This window comes from Lichtheimia ornata, assembly GCF_029851405.1.
Source record: "Lichtheimia ornata isolate CBS 291.66 chromosome Unknown scaffold00063, whole genome shotgun sequence".
Taxonomy (NCBI): domain Eukaryota; kingdom Fungi; phylum Mucoromycota; class Mucoromycetes; order Mucorales; family Lichtheimiaceae; genus Lichtheimia; species Lichtheimia ornata.
The window spans coordinates 163,255-181,607 of NW_026695383.1; the positions used below are offsets into that span (position 1 = coordinate 163,255).

The 18,353-nt window shown below is 43.5% G+C and overlaps 4 protein-coding genes across 4 annotated transcripts; 2 read left to right on the forward strand and 2 right to left on the reverse strand.

Moving 5' to 3' along the window:
- Positions 1 to 44: 44 nt before the first annotated feature.
- Positions 45 to 957, reverse strand: O0I10_010044 (uncharacterized protein; the record flags this gene model as incomplete). The annotated part of the gene is made up of 3 exons (XM_058490027.1): positions 45 to 695; positions 757 to 865; positions 953 to 957. 3 exons carry the CDS (start codon positions 955 to 957, stop codon positions 45 to 47), a joined length of 765 nt encoding a protein of 254 aa, XP_058339262.1.
- A 2,875-nt stretch (positions 958 to 3,832) lies between these two features.
- Positions 3,833 to 4,670, forward strand: O0I10_010045 (uncharacterized protein; the record flags this gene model as incomplete). Its single annotated transcript, XM_058490028.1, has 4 exons — positions 3,833 to 3,938; positions 4,000 to 4,157; positions 4,232 to 4,522; positions 4,587 to 4,670. 4 exons carry the CDS (start codon positions 3,833 to 3,835, stop codon positions 4,668 to 4,670), a joined length of 639 nt encoding a protein of 212 aa, XP_058339263.1.
- Positions 4,671 to 6,739: 2,069 nt separating this feature from the next.
- On the forward strand, positions 6,740 to 15,913 carry O0I10_010046 (uncharacterized protein; the record flags this gene model as incomplete). Its single annotated transcript, XM_058490029.1, has 17 exons — positions 6,740 to 7,131; positions 7,188 to 7,732; positions 7,785 to 10,783; positions 10,835 to 11,304; positions 11,357 to 11,596; positions 11,649 to 11,768; positions 11,827 to 12,045; positions 12,100 to 12,240; positions 12,299 to 12,431; positions 12,497 to 13,414; positions 13,471 to 13,776; positions 13,850 to 14,233; positions 14,285 to 14,506; positions 14,564 to 14,851; positions 14,904 to 15,320; positions 15,386 to 15,517; positions 15,575 to 15,913. 17 exons carry the CDS (start codon positions 6,740 to 6,742, stop codon positions 15,911 to 15,913), a joined length of 8,265 nt encoding a protein of 2,754 aa, XP_058339264.1.
- A 494-nt stretch (positions 15,914 to 16,407) lies between these two features.
- On the reverse strand, positions 16,408 to 16,809 carry O0I10_010047 (uncharacterized protein; the record flags this gene model as incomplete). The annotated part of the gene is made up of 2 exons (XM_058490030.1): positions 16,408 to 16,541; positions 16,608 to 16,809. 2 exons carry the CDS (start codon positions 16,807 to 16,809, stop codon positions 16,408 to 16,410), a joined length of 336 nt encoding a protein of 111 aa, XP_058339265.1.
- Positions 16,810 to 18,353: the final 1,544 nt, after the last annotated feature.

The following is an 18,353-nucleotide window of genomic DNA, read 5'->3' on the forward strand; positions in this document are numbered from 1 at the left end:
GGATGATAATCTATTATTTGGTGGTGGAATGCAAAAAATAACAACTAATTCATCAATTCGACTAGCTTGTTGACATCGGTCTCGTATGGAATCTCGCCTTCAGTTTCTGCCATGTGGGTCTTGAGTCGCTTCTCTCTCCATCTTCGAACAGGTTCATGCAATTGGAAGGGAAGAACAAACTTTGCCACATTGTCGAATTGCTCACCACACTTGAAGATTTCGTGAATCATATCCTCAACACAAATAATGCCATGTTCACCCAATCGTTCCTCCACCATCATATTGTCGGAAATGGCTGTGCGCTTGTTATCGATAAGTGTAAATCCACGCTTCAACAAGAGATCTCGTACGGTGTTGAGGTTGGGTTCGCCATAAGTAATGTAAGCGAGCACCGTCTTGAGTTGCCTCCGTGTGTTTTCATCCAATCGTACAAACACGCCTTCATTCATTGATGATAATCTCAAATAGCGAAGCGTCTTTTTGATCTTGGGATGGACATTGTGTGTGTTCTTGGTACGGATGACAAGCAATACTTGATCGGGTTTGGCGGTCTCCAATGCAGGATGCTTTGCTTTGCCGGTCTTTCGTTCCTTGTTCAATACTTTGAGACGTGCACCTTCCTTCTCTTGCTTTCGGTATTCTTTGACAAATTGGTCGGCTCGCTTAAACGTAGTTCGTAGACTGGCCTTTCTTTGCTATAATCAAAAGACATGTAAGATACAAGATACCATACACACACACACGCTATACACATACTTTTTTTCGCATCTCTGCACGCTGTTGTGCAGCCTCAACAGCAGCTCGCTCATTGATCTTTCGCTTCTTCAGTAACGTTTCGGGCACGTAATTCAGCTTTTTCTCGGATCTATTGTCAACGTGGTCAATGCATTAGTCCCTGTCGAGTGGTCGCCCTAGCTGCTCTTCCTTTTCACCAATCAAGACTTGTACTTACTCCATGGTGCTGATCAAGGGCAAACTGTAAAAAGAGTTGAGAAACGGCGGAGGATCCCAAAATTTCGCATAAGAGCTTGGACAGCGCTGATAAAAGCCACCGATTGGAGCTGCTGCTGCTGCTGGTTTGAATGGATCATCCCAATTGCTTTATTCCTTCCACCCCCACTTACAAGTCACCCTCAATGATGGATCACATCCATCAATCATGTCGTCATTGTAGGCGATAGCGTTGGTGCATTAGGATTTATTGATCATTTCTATATGTTTCAGATATATCAAAAGACTAGCGATTTTTATATGGGCTTGCTGCTGTTGCCATGGCAATTGGGGTTTCGATTTTGCTGCATAAGGAGCGTTGGTCCGCAAGCAGATCATCGTCCTGATTCCTCAAGCAATAATGAATGTATCTCTCATATCCAACTACAGCACTTCATCATACATCGCTTTCATCGAAGAAACCAATCATGCCAATACTTGTTATAGTATCATCCTTTCTCAATAAGATCATCTGATCCCTTCCACCCTTTCCTCGAGGTTATGGTATATTGGGCTTGCCCGTTTTCGCTTCCTTTTCCTTCCTCCGTTAAGCCTTCAACGTGCTAACTATTCACACTCCACACAACTTTCCACACATGCATCCATGTTGTCATCCCGTTTGTGGCATGAACTATGTAGTCCTCAGTTCATCACCATGCTGTAGTCTTTTGGTCGTTAATAAATGTAATGTAATATCACAATTCAGAAGTACATTGTTAATCGGCTATCACCAATATGTTGAGTGCCATGCACTTTTATTGTTGCATTCACTCGCCAACCCAAAGTCGGCAACTGTTTCATTGAACCAGTTGTTTGTAAAGGAAGCCTTTGCATCATCATAGTAGTACAGCTACTTTTATTCATCATTGTGAACGCGTCAATAATGACCAAAGTGAAGGATGTTGCCTGGGTAAATCTACTCCTTGGAACATGTTTTGTCGCAACAATAGCAGTTGTTATTTCTACATGTTCCATCCTCGCCATAGTTTCCCTCTTGGCACGCTTTGATGCATTTGTCCTGGACACAGTCTTGGCCTGAAACGCTGCTTGAGAATGAAAGGAACGCAAAGGCGACCAATAAAAGAGTAGCAGGCTTGAACAACATCTTGGATTTATGTAGTAGTAGGATCGATTGAAGATACAGCGATATGAAAAAAGATGAGCTTGAGATTGGTACATACGAGACAGCGTACATCCTTTAAATAGCGTGTGTACTTGTGGTCACCTGGGCCATGCATCATCAAACTTTACATGTTTGCTTATGCTACAGATGCTTACGCCAGATTACGCCGTATTACCGCATACCCACATACACAACACAAAAAATGTTTACTGCAGAAGGAAAAATGGTACCTCAAAGGCATCACTTGATATTATGGTGGTTATGGTAAAGTAGCAAGCAGCTGGGATATTGCTTTCCAATGCCCAGATATCAAACACCAATATGTAGTTGCATTCTCTTGTCATAAAGTTGGTACGCCGGCATCATGCTGCATTGTTTTGCATATCCAATACAAGAACCTCCTCCGGTCAATCCTAGACTAGGATCAGGCACCCATTATATATATACAGTTATTGTTGGAGGGCAAACTTGGGCCAAAGGAAAACGTATCTTTGATATCATTTTGCTGATCGTGAAATAGGTGTCTCTTTTATTAATGGCATGACAATGGGCGCCAGGACTTATTTTGAGGCTTGTGGCGTATATAGATATGCCCCTGGATATGGGATTCATTCTACGGCGTATATCGAATATAAATGCATTGCCCATTAACGTCATCCAATGCACAGCTTTTTGAATTTAAAAGCTTAAGAAGTTATCCTTGTGTTATGTGTTATGGTGGGCTTGAGTATTATTGGCTTCTTTATTGCACTTCTTTTGGGACTATTGGCAGATACCGCTACCTCTGCATGATGGGTAGCGTCAAGAGAAAAAAGAGCGCATAAATGAAAAGAAAGTATCATTAGCAGCCATTAGCAGGTATTCAAGTGCTACTACAATGTTTTGTAAACGTACCACATGTTGTCTACTACTTCTAGCAAGGCCCTTGACTGAAAGCAAGACGACCTCTTTAGAGTATTATGTAGCTCATTTGATTGGGTAACAAGACGCGGTAAATGCTTGATTGAATAGGGGGTTTATAGACCTTCTTCCTGATTTGGACCCTGTAGTGTGCGGGTACTTGATGTGGATTGCATTATCGAAAGATTTATGGTATGGGAAATTAAAAGAGAAAGAGAGGAAAGAGAAAGGGGCCTGATTGATTCATTGTGTGGTGAACAAAGGCTGTATTCGATAGTATCAAGCGCACCTCCCTTCTTTTTGACTATTCTTCGATCTTGTTGATACGCCATAAGTATGTTCCTTTATATCATTTAGACCCTGTAAGATGAGTATACGGCAAGGGGTTATCGCAGCGGATGGCTTCATTTACTAGTACACTTGTACTGATTTACAAGTGAGCACCATCAACAAGCGCCATTCGGCCATGGTTGTATCATTGTTCTTTTGTTCGCCGTAAAAGGCAAGTTTGATGGTTTGTGTAGCATCAATTGATTGGCTGATGGATGCATAGGTGATGTTTCTGATATCATGGGAAATTGGCTGTAACATGTACATCTTGGGACGTCAAGTAATATGATAGTACGACCAAAGATCATGGTGATTGCGTCTTTATTGTAGAAGAGGGTAGTGGAAGTATAAAGTAATGCGTGAAGAGAAGATTGAATGGGAGGGAGCTATTTCAAATTTCGCTTGGGACATTGGCGCGCGCTTTCCGCATATACAAGCGCGTCATTATTGCCCTTTTTATTTTTCACCTCTTCCTTTCTTTAATCCACCATGACACTTATCTCTTCCTTCCAGCGATTGGCCATTAGCCGCCCTGTTCAACAGTATCGTACTTATGTTGCCGCCAAGCAACTTCGACCTACAAAGTTCAAGAGCAGTAAGTTTTCTTGATGGCAGGATTGAGTACACCGTGAGACAGCTTTCTCACCTTGGATTAGTCCTGGAAAATGTCCCTTCCAAGCCGCGTTCAGGTTGGCAAATCTTCTGTCGTGAGAATCTCAAGAACCACAAGGGACCTGATGGCAAGACCAACATTGTCGAAGCCAACCGTGCCTTGTCTGCACAATGGCATTCACTCCCAGAGGCTGACAAAGAGGTTTGTTTGTTAGGATGGATATAAGGGCGAGAAGGGTATTCTATGTGTACATGGTATATTGACCCTGTGTATAGCGCTACAATGAGATTTTCAAAAAGGAAGCAGCTGCTCACCAGGAAGCCTACGATCGTGCTTTGCAAAACGCAACCCCTCAGGAACTTTATGATGAAAACCAGTTGAGAAAAAAGTACAAGCTCAAGGAACTCAAGGATCCAAAGGCACCAAAACGTCCTGCATTGGGTGGATACATGTACTACCTTGTGGAACTACGTCAAAATGATAGCTCGTTTGGCACCATGCCACTCATGGAACAATCCAAGGAGGCTTCCAGGAGATACAAGGCCTTGTCCGATCAGGAAAAGAAGGTAAATGGGAACGCAATGGGAAACGCGAATAGAACAAGAAGAAGGCTAATATCATCTTTATCAGCCATACATTGAGCAAGCCGATAAAGCCAAACAAAAGTATCTTCAAGAAAAGGAAAATTACAATGCCCAGATCAAGAAGAAATAGGCACATTATTAGGGGTAGTTATCATGGTCGAATTGCATATATAAAACGAGATTTGCTATTATGATGATGATGATTGGGGTGTTGGAGAAGAAGTCTTCATGGACCACGTGATCCGGATCATAAAGTGATCTTTGTGAAATGATCACCATGCTATACAAAGTATGCCCTGCCACATAATAAGCTGCTGCATGAAGGTTGTACATACATTGGTCTTCTCTATATACGATTGCATATCCTATCCATGATGGTTACATGAGGCGTTATCGGAAAGCTAGGTGCCGTCGGAAGATAGGTACTAAAGTGATCCGGCTTGGCAATGCACAAATTGGGGATGCCGTGTATCTCTGAAAGGAACACCTATAAACATCAACATCCAAATCCTGATCCATGCAACAATAATCAATCATACCAAGACTCTTTGTGAAGCCGTTCCATTAATAATCTATCAGCTCATCACCATTCCCATTACTCTTTCAGCCTTTTTGTGGTGACGGAAATACCCACGCCCACCATGCTCATATAAACTAGAGATGTTGTCGCCTATTATCATACATACTCCCATACACTTCTTCTTTTTCTTCCATCATGCCTCTCTTTTGATTGCTGACACGTTCAAAGCTCAAGTGGATGTGAGTATCATGATGGTCCTATTTTTTGAGCGATCTATAGACTCATTTGTGATGATCTTTAACCTTTCGTTGTTATCCTATTTTCATTATCATTGCTGTCATTGAAACATTCAGATGCTTTAGTAAGGTAAAAGCCTGATCATCTTGCTTGATGATACACATACTCATATTCCCTTTGATGTACATAGCTACCTCCTGAGATACATATGCAAGGCTGGATTAGGTGGCGCACCACAGCCCAGATGGAAGTGGTATAACGGCTTCCTTGTACAAGGTAGCCGAGGAGGCTATCTAAAAGGACTAAAAGCTTGGTAAAGGGCGACACCATATACACGAAGGCGTTGTAAAAATATCAAGATGAACAGTCATCGTCATCAACTATGCCACCTCCCTTAGACCTACCAAAGAGTGTTGCATCCGCCAAAAAACCCTCCAATACCAGCATCTTGACACTAGAGCTATCAAGAGGCAAGAATGACATGGAGTACTGTATGCAAGAAACTTCAAAGAGGAACACCTCAAAAAAACAAGCGAATGAATTGGAAGCTTTGCTTCAAACGGGGGCCGAGCCTATCACGCTGAACAAATATCAACAGCAAAACATCATCGGGGCCAGTTCTGGTCACTGACGATGACCACACTTTGTATGTGGACAAAGTTAAGGGTAAGCCATTTGTCGTAGCTCTGTGATTTAGTGACTGACATGGATGGTGTAATTAGTCAAACTTCTCTAAACTTCTCTTCCCCAAAATGGCCATCATTCCTCGATCCATCATGGGATGTCAAATAAAAGCATTACTTGGTCTTTTTCATGATAGCTGAAGTTCTTTGCATCAGTGTCGGAGGTACAGGGTTTGCAAAGTAAGCTCTCATTTTGGCACTATGTAGCATCGCTTTCGTTATCTTCAACAAAAGCATGTAAAAACACGTTCAATGACACCAACCATCAACCATCAAGCACCTGGATTTTGCCGTGATCACCCCACTATGTATTTAAAGTAACACGTGTTTATCTATTACTATACAATTGGTAATGGACTACGATGGCATGAATGTTGGCTTGGGTCCTTTCGAGAGGTAGCTAGTATGATAATGATGAATGAGTGTTTGTGTGTGGCGGAAAACATGTGTTACAAATCGACAACCTTGTCGCTCCCGCTAATAAACGAGGTATACAGACGATATGGATGGGATGATTATATGTGTGGGCATGTTGCATGATGGTATTCTTATTTGACACAAACGTGCGATGCATTGGGCCGATCAAAGTGTATTGGCAAAGCTACTATAATGCATAGGACAGAATCTGAAAGTTGTATTCCAACTCCTTCCTTCCTTTTATCCACACACACACACACCCACATTCACGAACGCGTTGTCAAGGGCAATACCCAACACCACCACCACGCTTCTCTTTCACCGACACGAACGACACACACTATGCCATACAGCAAGAGCCCTAATACTGGTGGCAATAGTACTGTCATCAACATGGGCCAGTCGCCTTCAAGTGATAACGACATGAGTCGACCTTCCATGCCACGTTCTCCCCACACGATTGCAACCACTTCCAATGTGTCAACGACTGCCTCGCATATGGTCAAAGAATACAGGAATATCATTCGCCACATTTTGACAAAGATCCATAAACGACGACGACCTCCTACCGCATTGGCACAGTTGGCGGAACTCTATCGGTTATCAGCGCTCTCATCGGACGATCCTGTGCAGGAATTCGACCATGACGATACAGTGGACTTGCTTATTCAACTAAGGACGAGCTTGACGCTATGTGAAAAGCACGATCTTGGCCCAGACATTCTATATTACCAGTATGTATGGGGAACATTAGTTAGGGGATACAAGCTAATCGATTGATTGCATGTAGTGAACGAGGCAGTGGTGGTAGTAGTAGTGGTAATGGATCGACTGAAAGGGGCCCAATGTCGCATAGCAACAGCTACTCGCCGTTATTGTCATCATCACCGCGATCGCCAAGTGGCGTTACGATACCACCACAGCCATCACCAGCAACTGAGACCGACCAAAGTTTGATGGGACCTTCTTCCAGAGCATCTCGCAATCGAACGCTATTTGACAATATACTGGCATTGTTGGATGATTTGGTGCTGAATGATGCTCGATACAAGAACAGCAATCCACGCCCTTCGCGCCCACCCTGCATTCTACAACATGTTCTCATTGATATCGCAACTTTACTCGTGGCACTCACTGGCAATGATGTTGTGTCCATGACTGCAATTGGACAAACAATGCTTCCTGCTTTTGACAGTATCAATGATGGTCCCTTACTTGGAAAGCTACTTGGACTCTATGTGGATGTACTTTTGCCTCGATTACAAGCAACAACACAGCAGGACCAACAACAGGAGCCAGAGAGTAGTAATAGCAGCAGTGGCAGCAAAAGGATGAGTAAGTCATGTCAACCAGGTGTTTGGATTTAAGTTGACATTGTTATTATTAGATGGAGAAAGGGCAGTACCAGCACCAGCAGCACCAACCATCAATATCCAAAGTGCCGATGACAATATATCATCAACATCAGCACCACCACCTGTTCCTCCAACCTTCGCTCGTGATCCATCATCATCAACTTCCGCTGCTGGTGGCCATCTTACTATCAACACCAATCTATCTCCTAAGCAATCTTCACCATCACCTGCTACCACTTCCCATTCCATCCCTCATTTGACGGCACGTGACGACCAACATCGCATCAATGCTCTTTTTGCACCCTTGCTTTATTTCATGATTCAATATCTTGATCCATACCTGGGGGCTTGTTCAACCTCAACTACTTCCGAAGAGTCGCCCTTACTTGCCTTTACTATCTCTCGGCAAAACTACTCCATCTACAATTTCCATCGAGCTATCCAGTACATGATGAGACAAAAGCCGGATATTTATCTCGACATGTTGGATGTCATGGGCCATGCAGGTGCACCTGAAGTTCGTTTTCGAGCATGTCAGCTACTATTTCATTACTACAGTATAAGTACGGGTCACGTGGTGGTAGCTGAAGGATTGCCACCTCTTGGGCAAAAGGAAGAATTGAATGCATTGGAAAAGATCATGGCACAACAAGATTATGAGCAGGCACGTCATCAACATCATCAGCAACATACCGATCCTACCTTCTTCGAAACCATGATGGGTGGAACAAGTACAGCTGGATCCAATCCAGCATTGAATGTAGCAGGGATCAATCGAAGGTATCGAGCAAGTATGGGATTGCCACCATTGGCATCATCACAACAAGGTCCCTTGACATCAAGCATGTATCGTTATCGGGAACAACAACATCAGCAACAGCAACAGCAGCAGCAGCAACAACAACAACAGCAATTATATGATGATGGGGATATGGATATCGAAGGAGATCAGGATGAGGACGCTTCTCATGTATGGCATCCGCATATGTTTGCAGAGCATGATAATGATGAGCAAGTGGTGGCTCCTACCGTCCAGCGATTATCCACTACAGCAGCCTACACAGCAGCTATGCACAATGACATGAGTGGCGGAGCTTATTGCAAGGAATGTTACAAACCCATTCGAGGCTTTGGTCTACGATGCTATCAGTGCAAATGCAGTTTACATTATGGATGCTTGGCTACAGCAGACAATGATCTTGGTATTATGCTTTATGTCAAGGAAGGTGGCATTCAAAAGGTGGTCAGCCCACAGTTCTGTCATATCGTCACCCTTCCAAGGTTAAGAGACGTATATGGTGATCGACGCCAAGCTGCCATTCAATTGCCTTCAGTAACACCTTCAACCGTTGATTTATTGGGTCACCATTTTCATTTGGTCAACTTGTATACATTGATCCTCTGTGCTTCGTGTCGTCAACCTTTGTGGGGCATCTCTTATCAAGGCTATCGCTGTACTATTTGCAATCGATTTGTTCATCCTCATTGTCTTGCTGAGGCGGCACATGAACACGGCTTCAAGCATGATCTTGCACGTATTCAGACTTGTCAACCCTATCAGCCTCTCCTTGAAAGTGATACCATCATTTCACATAAGGATATTGTCGAGTCGTTGCATGCTCATTATGGTGATCTTATTCCTAAGAGCGAGAGAGATTTGGATCATTGCACCTTTGAGGAAGTTGGATTGATGCTCAATGTGCTCTTGCTTCAAGACAATATCCTACAATGCGGCATTGCAGCTGGAAGTCTATTGGTCACACATCCACAATCCGAAGAGGAGCAAGATGATTTGGAAGCAAGTTCGGATCCATTACATGACCCTCGTCGTCAATCTTCCTCAGCAACATCGCAAACATCATCATCACCACCTTCAACACTTAATATCATGGAAGAGCGGGTTGCACGTGCATCCTCAGCTTTACGTGATCCACTTGCCATATGTCTTGCAAGGATTGCTGCTGGCACTTGTCCAACATCTCGTTTCTTTGCTAGCTTTTATAGCAATCGATCTCACAGTCTCGAAGAATGCCTGCTCAGCAAAGAAGAATACCTGGCCCATATTGCAGCTATGATGAAGAACAATATCAACAGCAGCCATGAACCTACTGGATCCAGTGGCGTTGGTGAAGGCCTTTTACGCGTGGAAACATGGAATCATTCCAACTACGAAGATGAACCAGGAGACACTGAAATGGCATGTCATCAAGTTATGGAACGAGAAACAATGGTACAATGGATCATGAGCAATTTACGGTTCAAGAGTCGAACGTCAGCGCACATCCTTTTACAACATATGCGTAATTTGGGTCTCTTTGAATTGTTGGATGGCTCACATGTCCTCTTTTCCGAATCATCCATGTCATCACCCGAACCACCTGCATGGGCCGCCAATCTACCCACACAATGTATATTCCCTGTGCCATACGCCATTGATACCAACAGCAATACCAAGCTTGATTCCCTCGTGGATGCCATTGATGCATGTTTAGCCGATATTGATATCACCATCAACGAGTGTGGCATGTTGTTATTGGTACGTCGATGTTGGCCAGATCCTATCATTTCTCGATACACATGTGAACGACTCGTAGAAAGTATCCTTGCATGGATATTTTCTGAGGATGATAAATTATCCACATTGCATGCCGAGTATCTTGGTGACAAGAATCAACGTCCTCAACAACCACAACAATCACAGCAACCGTTGCCAGGCGTGAGGCAAAATCGGTGGGCACAAGCTGCACAAGCTGCTGTTGTATCACGTGTTCGTGGAGCTGCAGGTGCTACGGGTCTTAGTGCTGGTGCTGGTGCTGGCGCTAGACAAAGTGTTACGTTTGCCATGGGGATGAGTAGTGGTGCTGGCAGCGTTTATGTGACTACAAGGAATGCTTTACGAGAGAGATACCTCACACGGTGGATGTCCATGATCCATGAAATCGATCCCAGAGCCTATGCAACCATGTTGTTTGATATCATTGAAAGAATTGTTGATGGCAAACTTGATGAATCGGCTATCCAAGAATATCAGGTATGCGAATGCTTCAAAGGGATGAGCTTATCCTCTAAACAATACAAATAGATGGTTACGGCACAACGATTTGATGAAGCAGCTGGATACATTCTCAAGCTAAAGTCATGTGGATTGGCCTTTACTGCATTTGACCCTGTATTGCAACAAATCCTTGACAAGGCATTCGAGGAGTTTGATTCCCAAGGATTGCTTGCTGAAAAGGAGCCTGTGGATATTCGTAATCTCGCCAAATTATGTTCATCCAAGATATCGGTTACTCGAGGACCTTATACAATAGGTGGTGGTGGTAGTGGTGGTGGTTTGGCGACAGGTACAACCACACCAACAGGAGCAGCGGGTCCATCCACACAATCATCTACATCATCTTCACCAGCAACAGCGACAGCAGCAGCGGCAGCCTCGCCATCAAGAACGGATCCTAGCCATGCATTCGATGTGATTACTTCTCTATTTGCAGCGGGTAGCCATCAAAGTGTGGAACGAGGATTACGATGGTTGGAAGTGATTATGCATGCTGGGTAAGTAGAGGAAGGAAAAGTGTTCTCAAAAAGTACTAATGAGATTATATAGTACGGGCGTACCATCCACATCCATCACCAAGATTGCACGTCATTTAGTGGAAGCTCAGGCCACCATCCAGATGAATGCCCAATTCGTCAAACTACTTTGGTTCCAAGCCGTCAATATCCTCAACGTCCATCTATCACGTGCTGTCATTATCGATGTGGTTGGGTACTTGAACGAAATCATGTTGGATGATCTTAAGCGCATGAATGAAGATCACCATCTTTCCATCGATGACCTTGAGCAGTAAGTTACTAATGGGAAAATGGTATACAATTGAGACTTATCGATGTGATAGTGCGCAAAAGTTCATAAAGTACTCGGTGGCTCTCGGATGTTTTGCATACAATTGTCCGCTCAGCAACATTACAGAGCTCGACATCGTACCTTATTTTGGTGATCACATTGCGCAGCTATCGTATGTATATTCATGGAAAGGTATCAAAAGAGGTGGGATCACTCATATGTTTTGATAGACACAACAAGCGGATGTCGATGCATACGGAGAACACAGTGCCCATGTATGTCGATGAGACGACCCCCGTGATTCATTGCATGCTGGCCTATCTCGAGCTGGATCAGCTGAATGTGCGCTTTGATGTCCTCAAGATGTTTTATGCGCTCGTGCATTGGGGCTTTGGTATCAGCAACAAGTCCGATTTGATTGCCAAATGTGCACCCATCCTTACTACGGCGTAGGTGTTTTGATGAATGGCATGTGAATGTATGCTTACATCCTCTTTTATTAGTATATGGGAAACGCTGCCTCCTTGTTACGACCACATGAGCGACATTAATTTGAATTTGCTTATGAAAGTGATGAGCTCAGACCCAGTGCATTTTCATGCATGCGTGTTGGAGGTGTTTGAACATTCAAGCTGGGAAGTGAGGTAAGGTAATCTATGATAATCCAAGGGATCATTTTATTGACATGATCGGTGGTGGTAGATTTGAAGGACTTGACAACTTGTATGGATTATTCACCAAGATGGATGCCGCATTCCAAACCAAATGGCTACCTATGCTATCCTATTTGGGACCTGTATTCAGTTACTTTGTTGGAAGTCTATGGGATAAGGAGGTATATAAGTGTATACGCCATCTCCGGTTTATCACTTTTATCATTAACAAGGCTTTTATTTGCAGGAATATGTGCGATCCAAAGCATTCAGTTTGATCCGTACCTTTGGTACATTGCATTTACGTTCGGCCTTTCGATGTTGGGAAGCGTATTTCTTGACAGCCAACGACCGACAAAAGACATCCGTTATCAAATTGATGGTCCAGCTCAGTGCATTGTTTCCGGATTGGCAAGTCATTCAATGGGAGTCACTACTTGAAGCCTTGGAAGCCAAACAAGAACGCTCTGGTGAGGAGGAAGAGAATGGTGATAGAAGATCATTTGCCGAATCGGTTGATATTCTTGAACGTTACACGCGCTATCCACCCACCAAGCATATGAAACCAAAAGAGGATGAGGAAGATATGCAAGAAGAGGAGCAGCAACAGCCTAAAGGGGAGAACCAAGAGACTACGCAAGAACAAGAAGGGATGGAGAATAATGTGTTGGTCGATAGCGAGAACTGCAAGATCTTGATGGTCACACTTGCATTGCAATTGCTCAGCTGTCATCTGCCAGTGGATACGATTCAGGTGTCAAGACTAAAGTATATCCTCGTCAAATTTATGGGATTCCAAGATTGCCATCGATATGCAACGCCTGCACCAACAACCAATGGAAACGGAGGAGGCGAATGGGTGGTATCATTTGGCAACCTTGTATACAACTACTCGGATCCATTACATCATTCAGCCATGGTGGCAGCATCACGTGGATTGAAAAAGGTGGTCGATAGCTTTGCTCCGTTGCCGGCAGAAACAGTAGCGTCCATGGCACCCGATGTGTTGGAACGTAATCGTGTCGAGTTGGCAGAGAATAGCAGTCCAGGCGTGCACTTTATTGATGTGGTGCTCAAAATGTTCAATTCGGGAATCAATCTCACAAAGTTGAGTCACATGATGCTAAAGACATGGCTCGAGACTGTGCTTATTGTCCTTTACAAGGTAAATGCTCTCTTTTAGATGATACTATTCAAAAGCTAACTTGTTGTCATACATAGCACAATATCTTGGATCGTGAATACGAGCACAGCATCGTCAACTGTATGAAGCAAATCATTGAGCTATTGACCAAGGAAATCAGTGAGGAGAATAAGCTCTTGATTCTTGAAATTCTAAAGTGCTTGCTACGACGCTCCGATCATCTCACAGCAATGGTGCTATCCAAACAAATCATGGCATTGGGCAAGTTGATGACCAAGTTGGGTATCAAGCGCAGCGAGCCTGTATTCCTCAAAGCCAAAGAGTTTCTCAAATCTGCCTTTCTTCGCTTTGCTGTGGCCGGTCTCTTTGTACTCATGTTCAAGGTATGGAATGGATAAAAGGAGGGGGAATTATCAAAAAGGGAACACGCATGATTCACACACCTTTGTTTTATAGAATCAAACAGTGTCAGATGCCAATAACAAGGAGGTGGATCTATTCTTTGTGCTGGGTGCTGTGATTGATCCTGAGGATGTGGTCCCTGATGAAGATACCCGAGAGATTATCTACCTACGCGATCAGCCTGTACGTGATGTGTTGGACAAGCTCATGAAACAGCAAATGGAACGCAGCGCCTTTTCAACCGTATTACACAACATGTCTCGTTATGTTCAAGTCGTGCATTGGCGTCCATATCCAGAAGCCATTTTGAATGACTATGCCTTGTTTCTCAATACGCTCGTGAAGCATACCAGCAATTGGCGTCGTACCGAATGGGATATCAATCCGCTATTTACCATGTCGGCCATTCTACTAAAAGAGCACCCATATTATTTTGCGGTAAGGATTCCACGTTAAAAAAAAAGACACCCTTCTCATTGATGATAATAGATCTTGCTCCCACAAATCCAAATATTGTTTCGACAAGGCATCCAAAATTGCACCATCGACCCGGAAGATGTTGTCAAATTGCTGGCATCTTTTTCGGTGATCCCCCATATCCCAGGTGGTCCTACAGAGAATGCATTCGTGTTGATCATCCTAGAAGAGGTCAAGGCAGGCCTTCAGCAGCGACAAAAGCTACACAAGGATACCTTGCTTACATTGTTGGAGGTAAAAGTATACAATGAATCTTGATGGAGGATCCTGTATTCACTTTTTCAATCCTAGTTGATTTATTGGGATAGCAGACCTGAATACCTTGAATGGTTCAAATCGATCGAGAATTCGCTCCCTGGCGAGCCATTGTATCGTCAACGTCAACGTACGCCCTATTTTGACCAACAGCAGCTTGAATCCTTGCTTTTGGAGCCACTCATGTCCTTCCTCAAACTACCACCCGTATCCCAGCAGCTGACCAAAAAGGATTTCAAGACTTATACGGTGGTATCCAAGCTACTCATTTCACTATGCATCCAAGATCCAAAATGTTTGCCACGTATACTTGGTCAACAAAAGGTAAAAAGATTCTTTATTGTGCTGGATGGGGATATTCATTCATCTTGTGTAGTTGGATGAAACACGCCACTGCCTTCGATTCCTCGATTGGTTCCTTCTCGCCATTTTGGAAGAGCTTCTTGGTACTCGTAACAGCAATACGGATATGCTATCCTTGGATGTGGGTCAATTTGTTCAACCCTTGATCGTCTTTGAAGATTCAATTGTGGAGCTATTGGTGCAGACTTTCAACTCGATACCCATTGACCTTGATACCACCGACATGAGCTTTTCGTATTGTCCTTCGGGAGAGACGTTGCTACTGTGCTTTTTGCTTCTCAAGATATGGGTCTTATTGACACTGCTTCAACGACAACGGATTATGGTACATCAGCAATCCCAAGCCATGGATAAACCAGCATTTTGGATGTCTGTATGGCCTGCTTTGCGACGATTTCTTGGTCGGATCGATTCCAGTACATTGTCAAAGGTAAAGGATATAGCATGGTTGGTTCCTTGGTTCTCAATTCAAGCTGACTCATACACGTATGATAGGCGGGTAGTGGTGGATCTTCGGTATGGAACATGTTCCTATCGCTTGTGCAATATCTATTTGTATGCCGCAGCCCCATTGTGATGATCAATGCCTATGAATGGAGTAGTTTGTTGGATGTTTTGTTGGAACAGGTACGAAATACTCTTTTTCACCAACAATGGTACAAATGCTAACATCATCTATTTTAGATACCCGAAGCAGCAGAGAATGATGATAAGGATGACGATGACCAAGTGGCCAAGAATTTAAGAAAGGAAACAATTCGAGTGCGTAGCATGTTCACAGCTCCTCCGGTTGAAGTACCAGTATCCACCTTGATTGATCAGTTGTACCTTGAGCTGAGGGATGTGATGCGACTCCAGGCTGAAACAGCTCTCTTTCAATCATCATCCACGTCGTATTCGAACGGCTTTGGAGCTGGTAGCAGTAGCAGCAATGGTGGCGGTGGCGGAGGAGGAGGAGGAAGAAATGGAGGCAATGGAGGACTACAACACTCATCCACGGCAACTACAATTACCGCCTTATAGAAAAATTACATATATACCCTTCCTCGTGCTTATTAAAACGTCTATGTGTACATTTGGCATGTCTGAGAATGGCTTTGCTGATAATGATATAGTGCTCTTTAAACATTCTTCCTGTGTAGCTATTGAATTGCATTAGGACAATGGGTTCTTGTCAATCGAACCCAGCCATAGTATCGCTCGCTGCCGTGTGAATCTTTTTACAATGTAGAGTCAATACCATCCAAACGCCATAATCTACTCGTTTGTAGAAAAGCCACTGTATTTTTGCATCGATAGCATTCCTGTAGTTTACCCAAGGGCATTTTTAAGCATTTCGTACATAGTTCCAGAAAGCGTAATGATTTGGGTTTTTTTGCAAATGATAACGACTTGGATTGTCTTCTGGTGCATTTACATGACTGATTAGGATTATCGCATACAAATGGTTTCGACTTGATTGCCTTCATGTGTGCAAGGATGTTGTTAATACTTGAGTGTAGGTGTTTCCATGGACTTTACGCACCTTTCTGTTTCGGCTCCCTATAAATCCAAGTGCACCCTTTACGCAAACATTCGTTTTCATTCTTTTGAAGCTCTTTGCATTCTTCAGCAGTCTCACGACGAATGCATGATCGCTTGATAGTATTCACTGGCATAGCATGATAAGCGTAAGTCGAACGTCATGCAGCGCTAGTTGATGTCGAAACTGACATACCAAACTTGGGATCTTTCAATGGAAAGGACTCATAAGTACAAAAAGATGGATCAGCAGGAGGACAACTATCAAGTCTAATCGGCTCCGAACACATGCCAGCATTAGCATTGTGATCAATGTGCTCCATACCAGGTTGGACACCATTCACGGAATAGGACGCGCCAAGGAACGCCTGGGATATAGCAACAGCAAGGATCTTCATCGTGGTACTGTATACAATCAGAAAAAGTAGGCGGCAGCAGTTAGGAAAAACTGATCATTTTATAGCTTTAGGGCATCAATCATACGTACATCCTGAATGTGCCATGAGAAAAAATCAGCTTATTCTTACAGCTAAAGCATGCGGCATTTTCCCCCTGAAAACTCCTTAATGTTTATGAATTCTGCATGTGGGATCCAGAATACTCATCCTTACTACATGGATTGCTGCATCGAATGCTTGTTCAACTACTTTTACTGCCTAGAGCAATCTTTGGCGTATCTTGTGCCTGCGAGAAGATGGGGTGGGGTATCTCAATGTGGGCTTTATAATGAACAACCATGAAGAAAACGGTTCATTGCAGGCTCCTTGTATATAGCAGCATCAACATTAGATAACATTTTCTTGGGTTACTTCAGATACTCAACACTTGATCCACCATTAGGCCCTCGAGAGACAAACCTGGTTTATCTTTGCCACGTTGTTTGATACATCCCATATCTCGTGACATCCAAAGGGACAGGCAGGAATTCATCCCATTCTTATAGATCATTCTTCCATTTGGTCTTGGAGAACTCTCGCGATAAAGTTTATTACAATATTCGCTTTTACGTCGTAGCTACCTTATTATAACATGCACATAGTTCCTTCTTGCTTGTAGATCACAGCTATGATGCAATAAACGTATGTCGGTCTTGTAAAATCATACGCATATCCTTCGATCCATGTTATTCTCCAGCAGCAGCATGCAATGAATACACCAAGATAGCAGTGCTGATCACGTTATGCGCCTTCAAACCAATCCATCATTAGGTTGTTCTATGTATGAGCCACGTAAATGCATATATACCTGGTCATTCACTTGATCTTCCTCAGGATCGCAATCATGCCCTTGTCTTCTTCAATTTGCTCTTGCTGCCATTCTTTGATCATCATTAATTTCCTCAACTTCCTGAACCACTCACCATGTAATAATCTTGGACCTCGTATACGTTCACATGTAGGTGCCCAGTGAATGACATAACCGATCTTTCACCTCAACATAGTCGTTGCCATATTGGATATATCCAAGGTGAAGTTTGTTATCAATATCCGCATTCCTCAACATGTTGATGACGGTGGCCCATGACAGCACTTGAGAATGGATCAAGAGAGTTGTTTCAGCATGGCAACAGCAGGGATTCCCAGAGGATGCTGAAATGGTCGATACGACAAGTACGAACACAGTTGATCCACAACCCCATCATGCAAGGCTATTCCGATCCATGACAAGAAAGGACGGTAGTTGTTCTCATTCATTCTCTCAAAAGAAAGGATAATCCTCCATCTCTCCAATCCTCGAAGGGTAAACACCAGCCTATCACGAAGAGCATTGCTGTCAAATAGCAAAAGGTACAGGCTGGGACTTGAACCCAAAGAGATGATGATGATGCCCCCAAGTTGCATTGCCTGACCAAAGAAACCTATTCAATTCATTATTAGCACACACACAATAAACACCCTTTTCATTGTTTGTTTCATTGTACTTGCCTTTTCCATATACACAA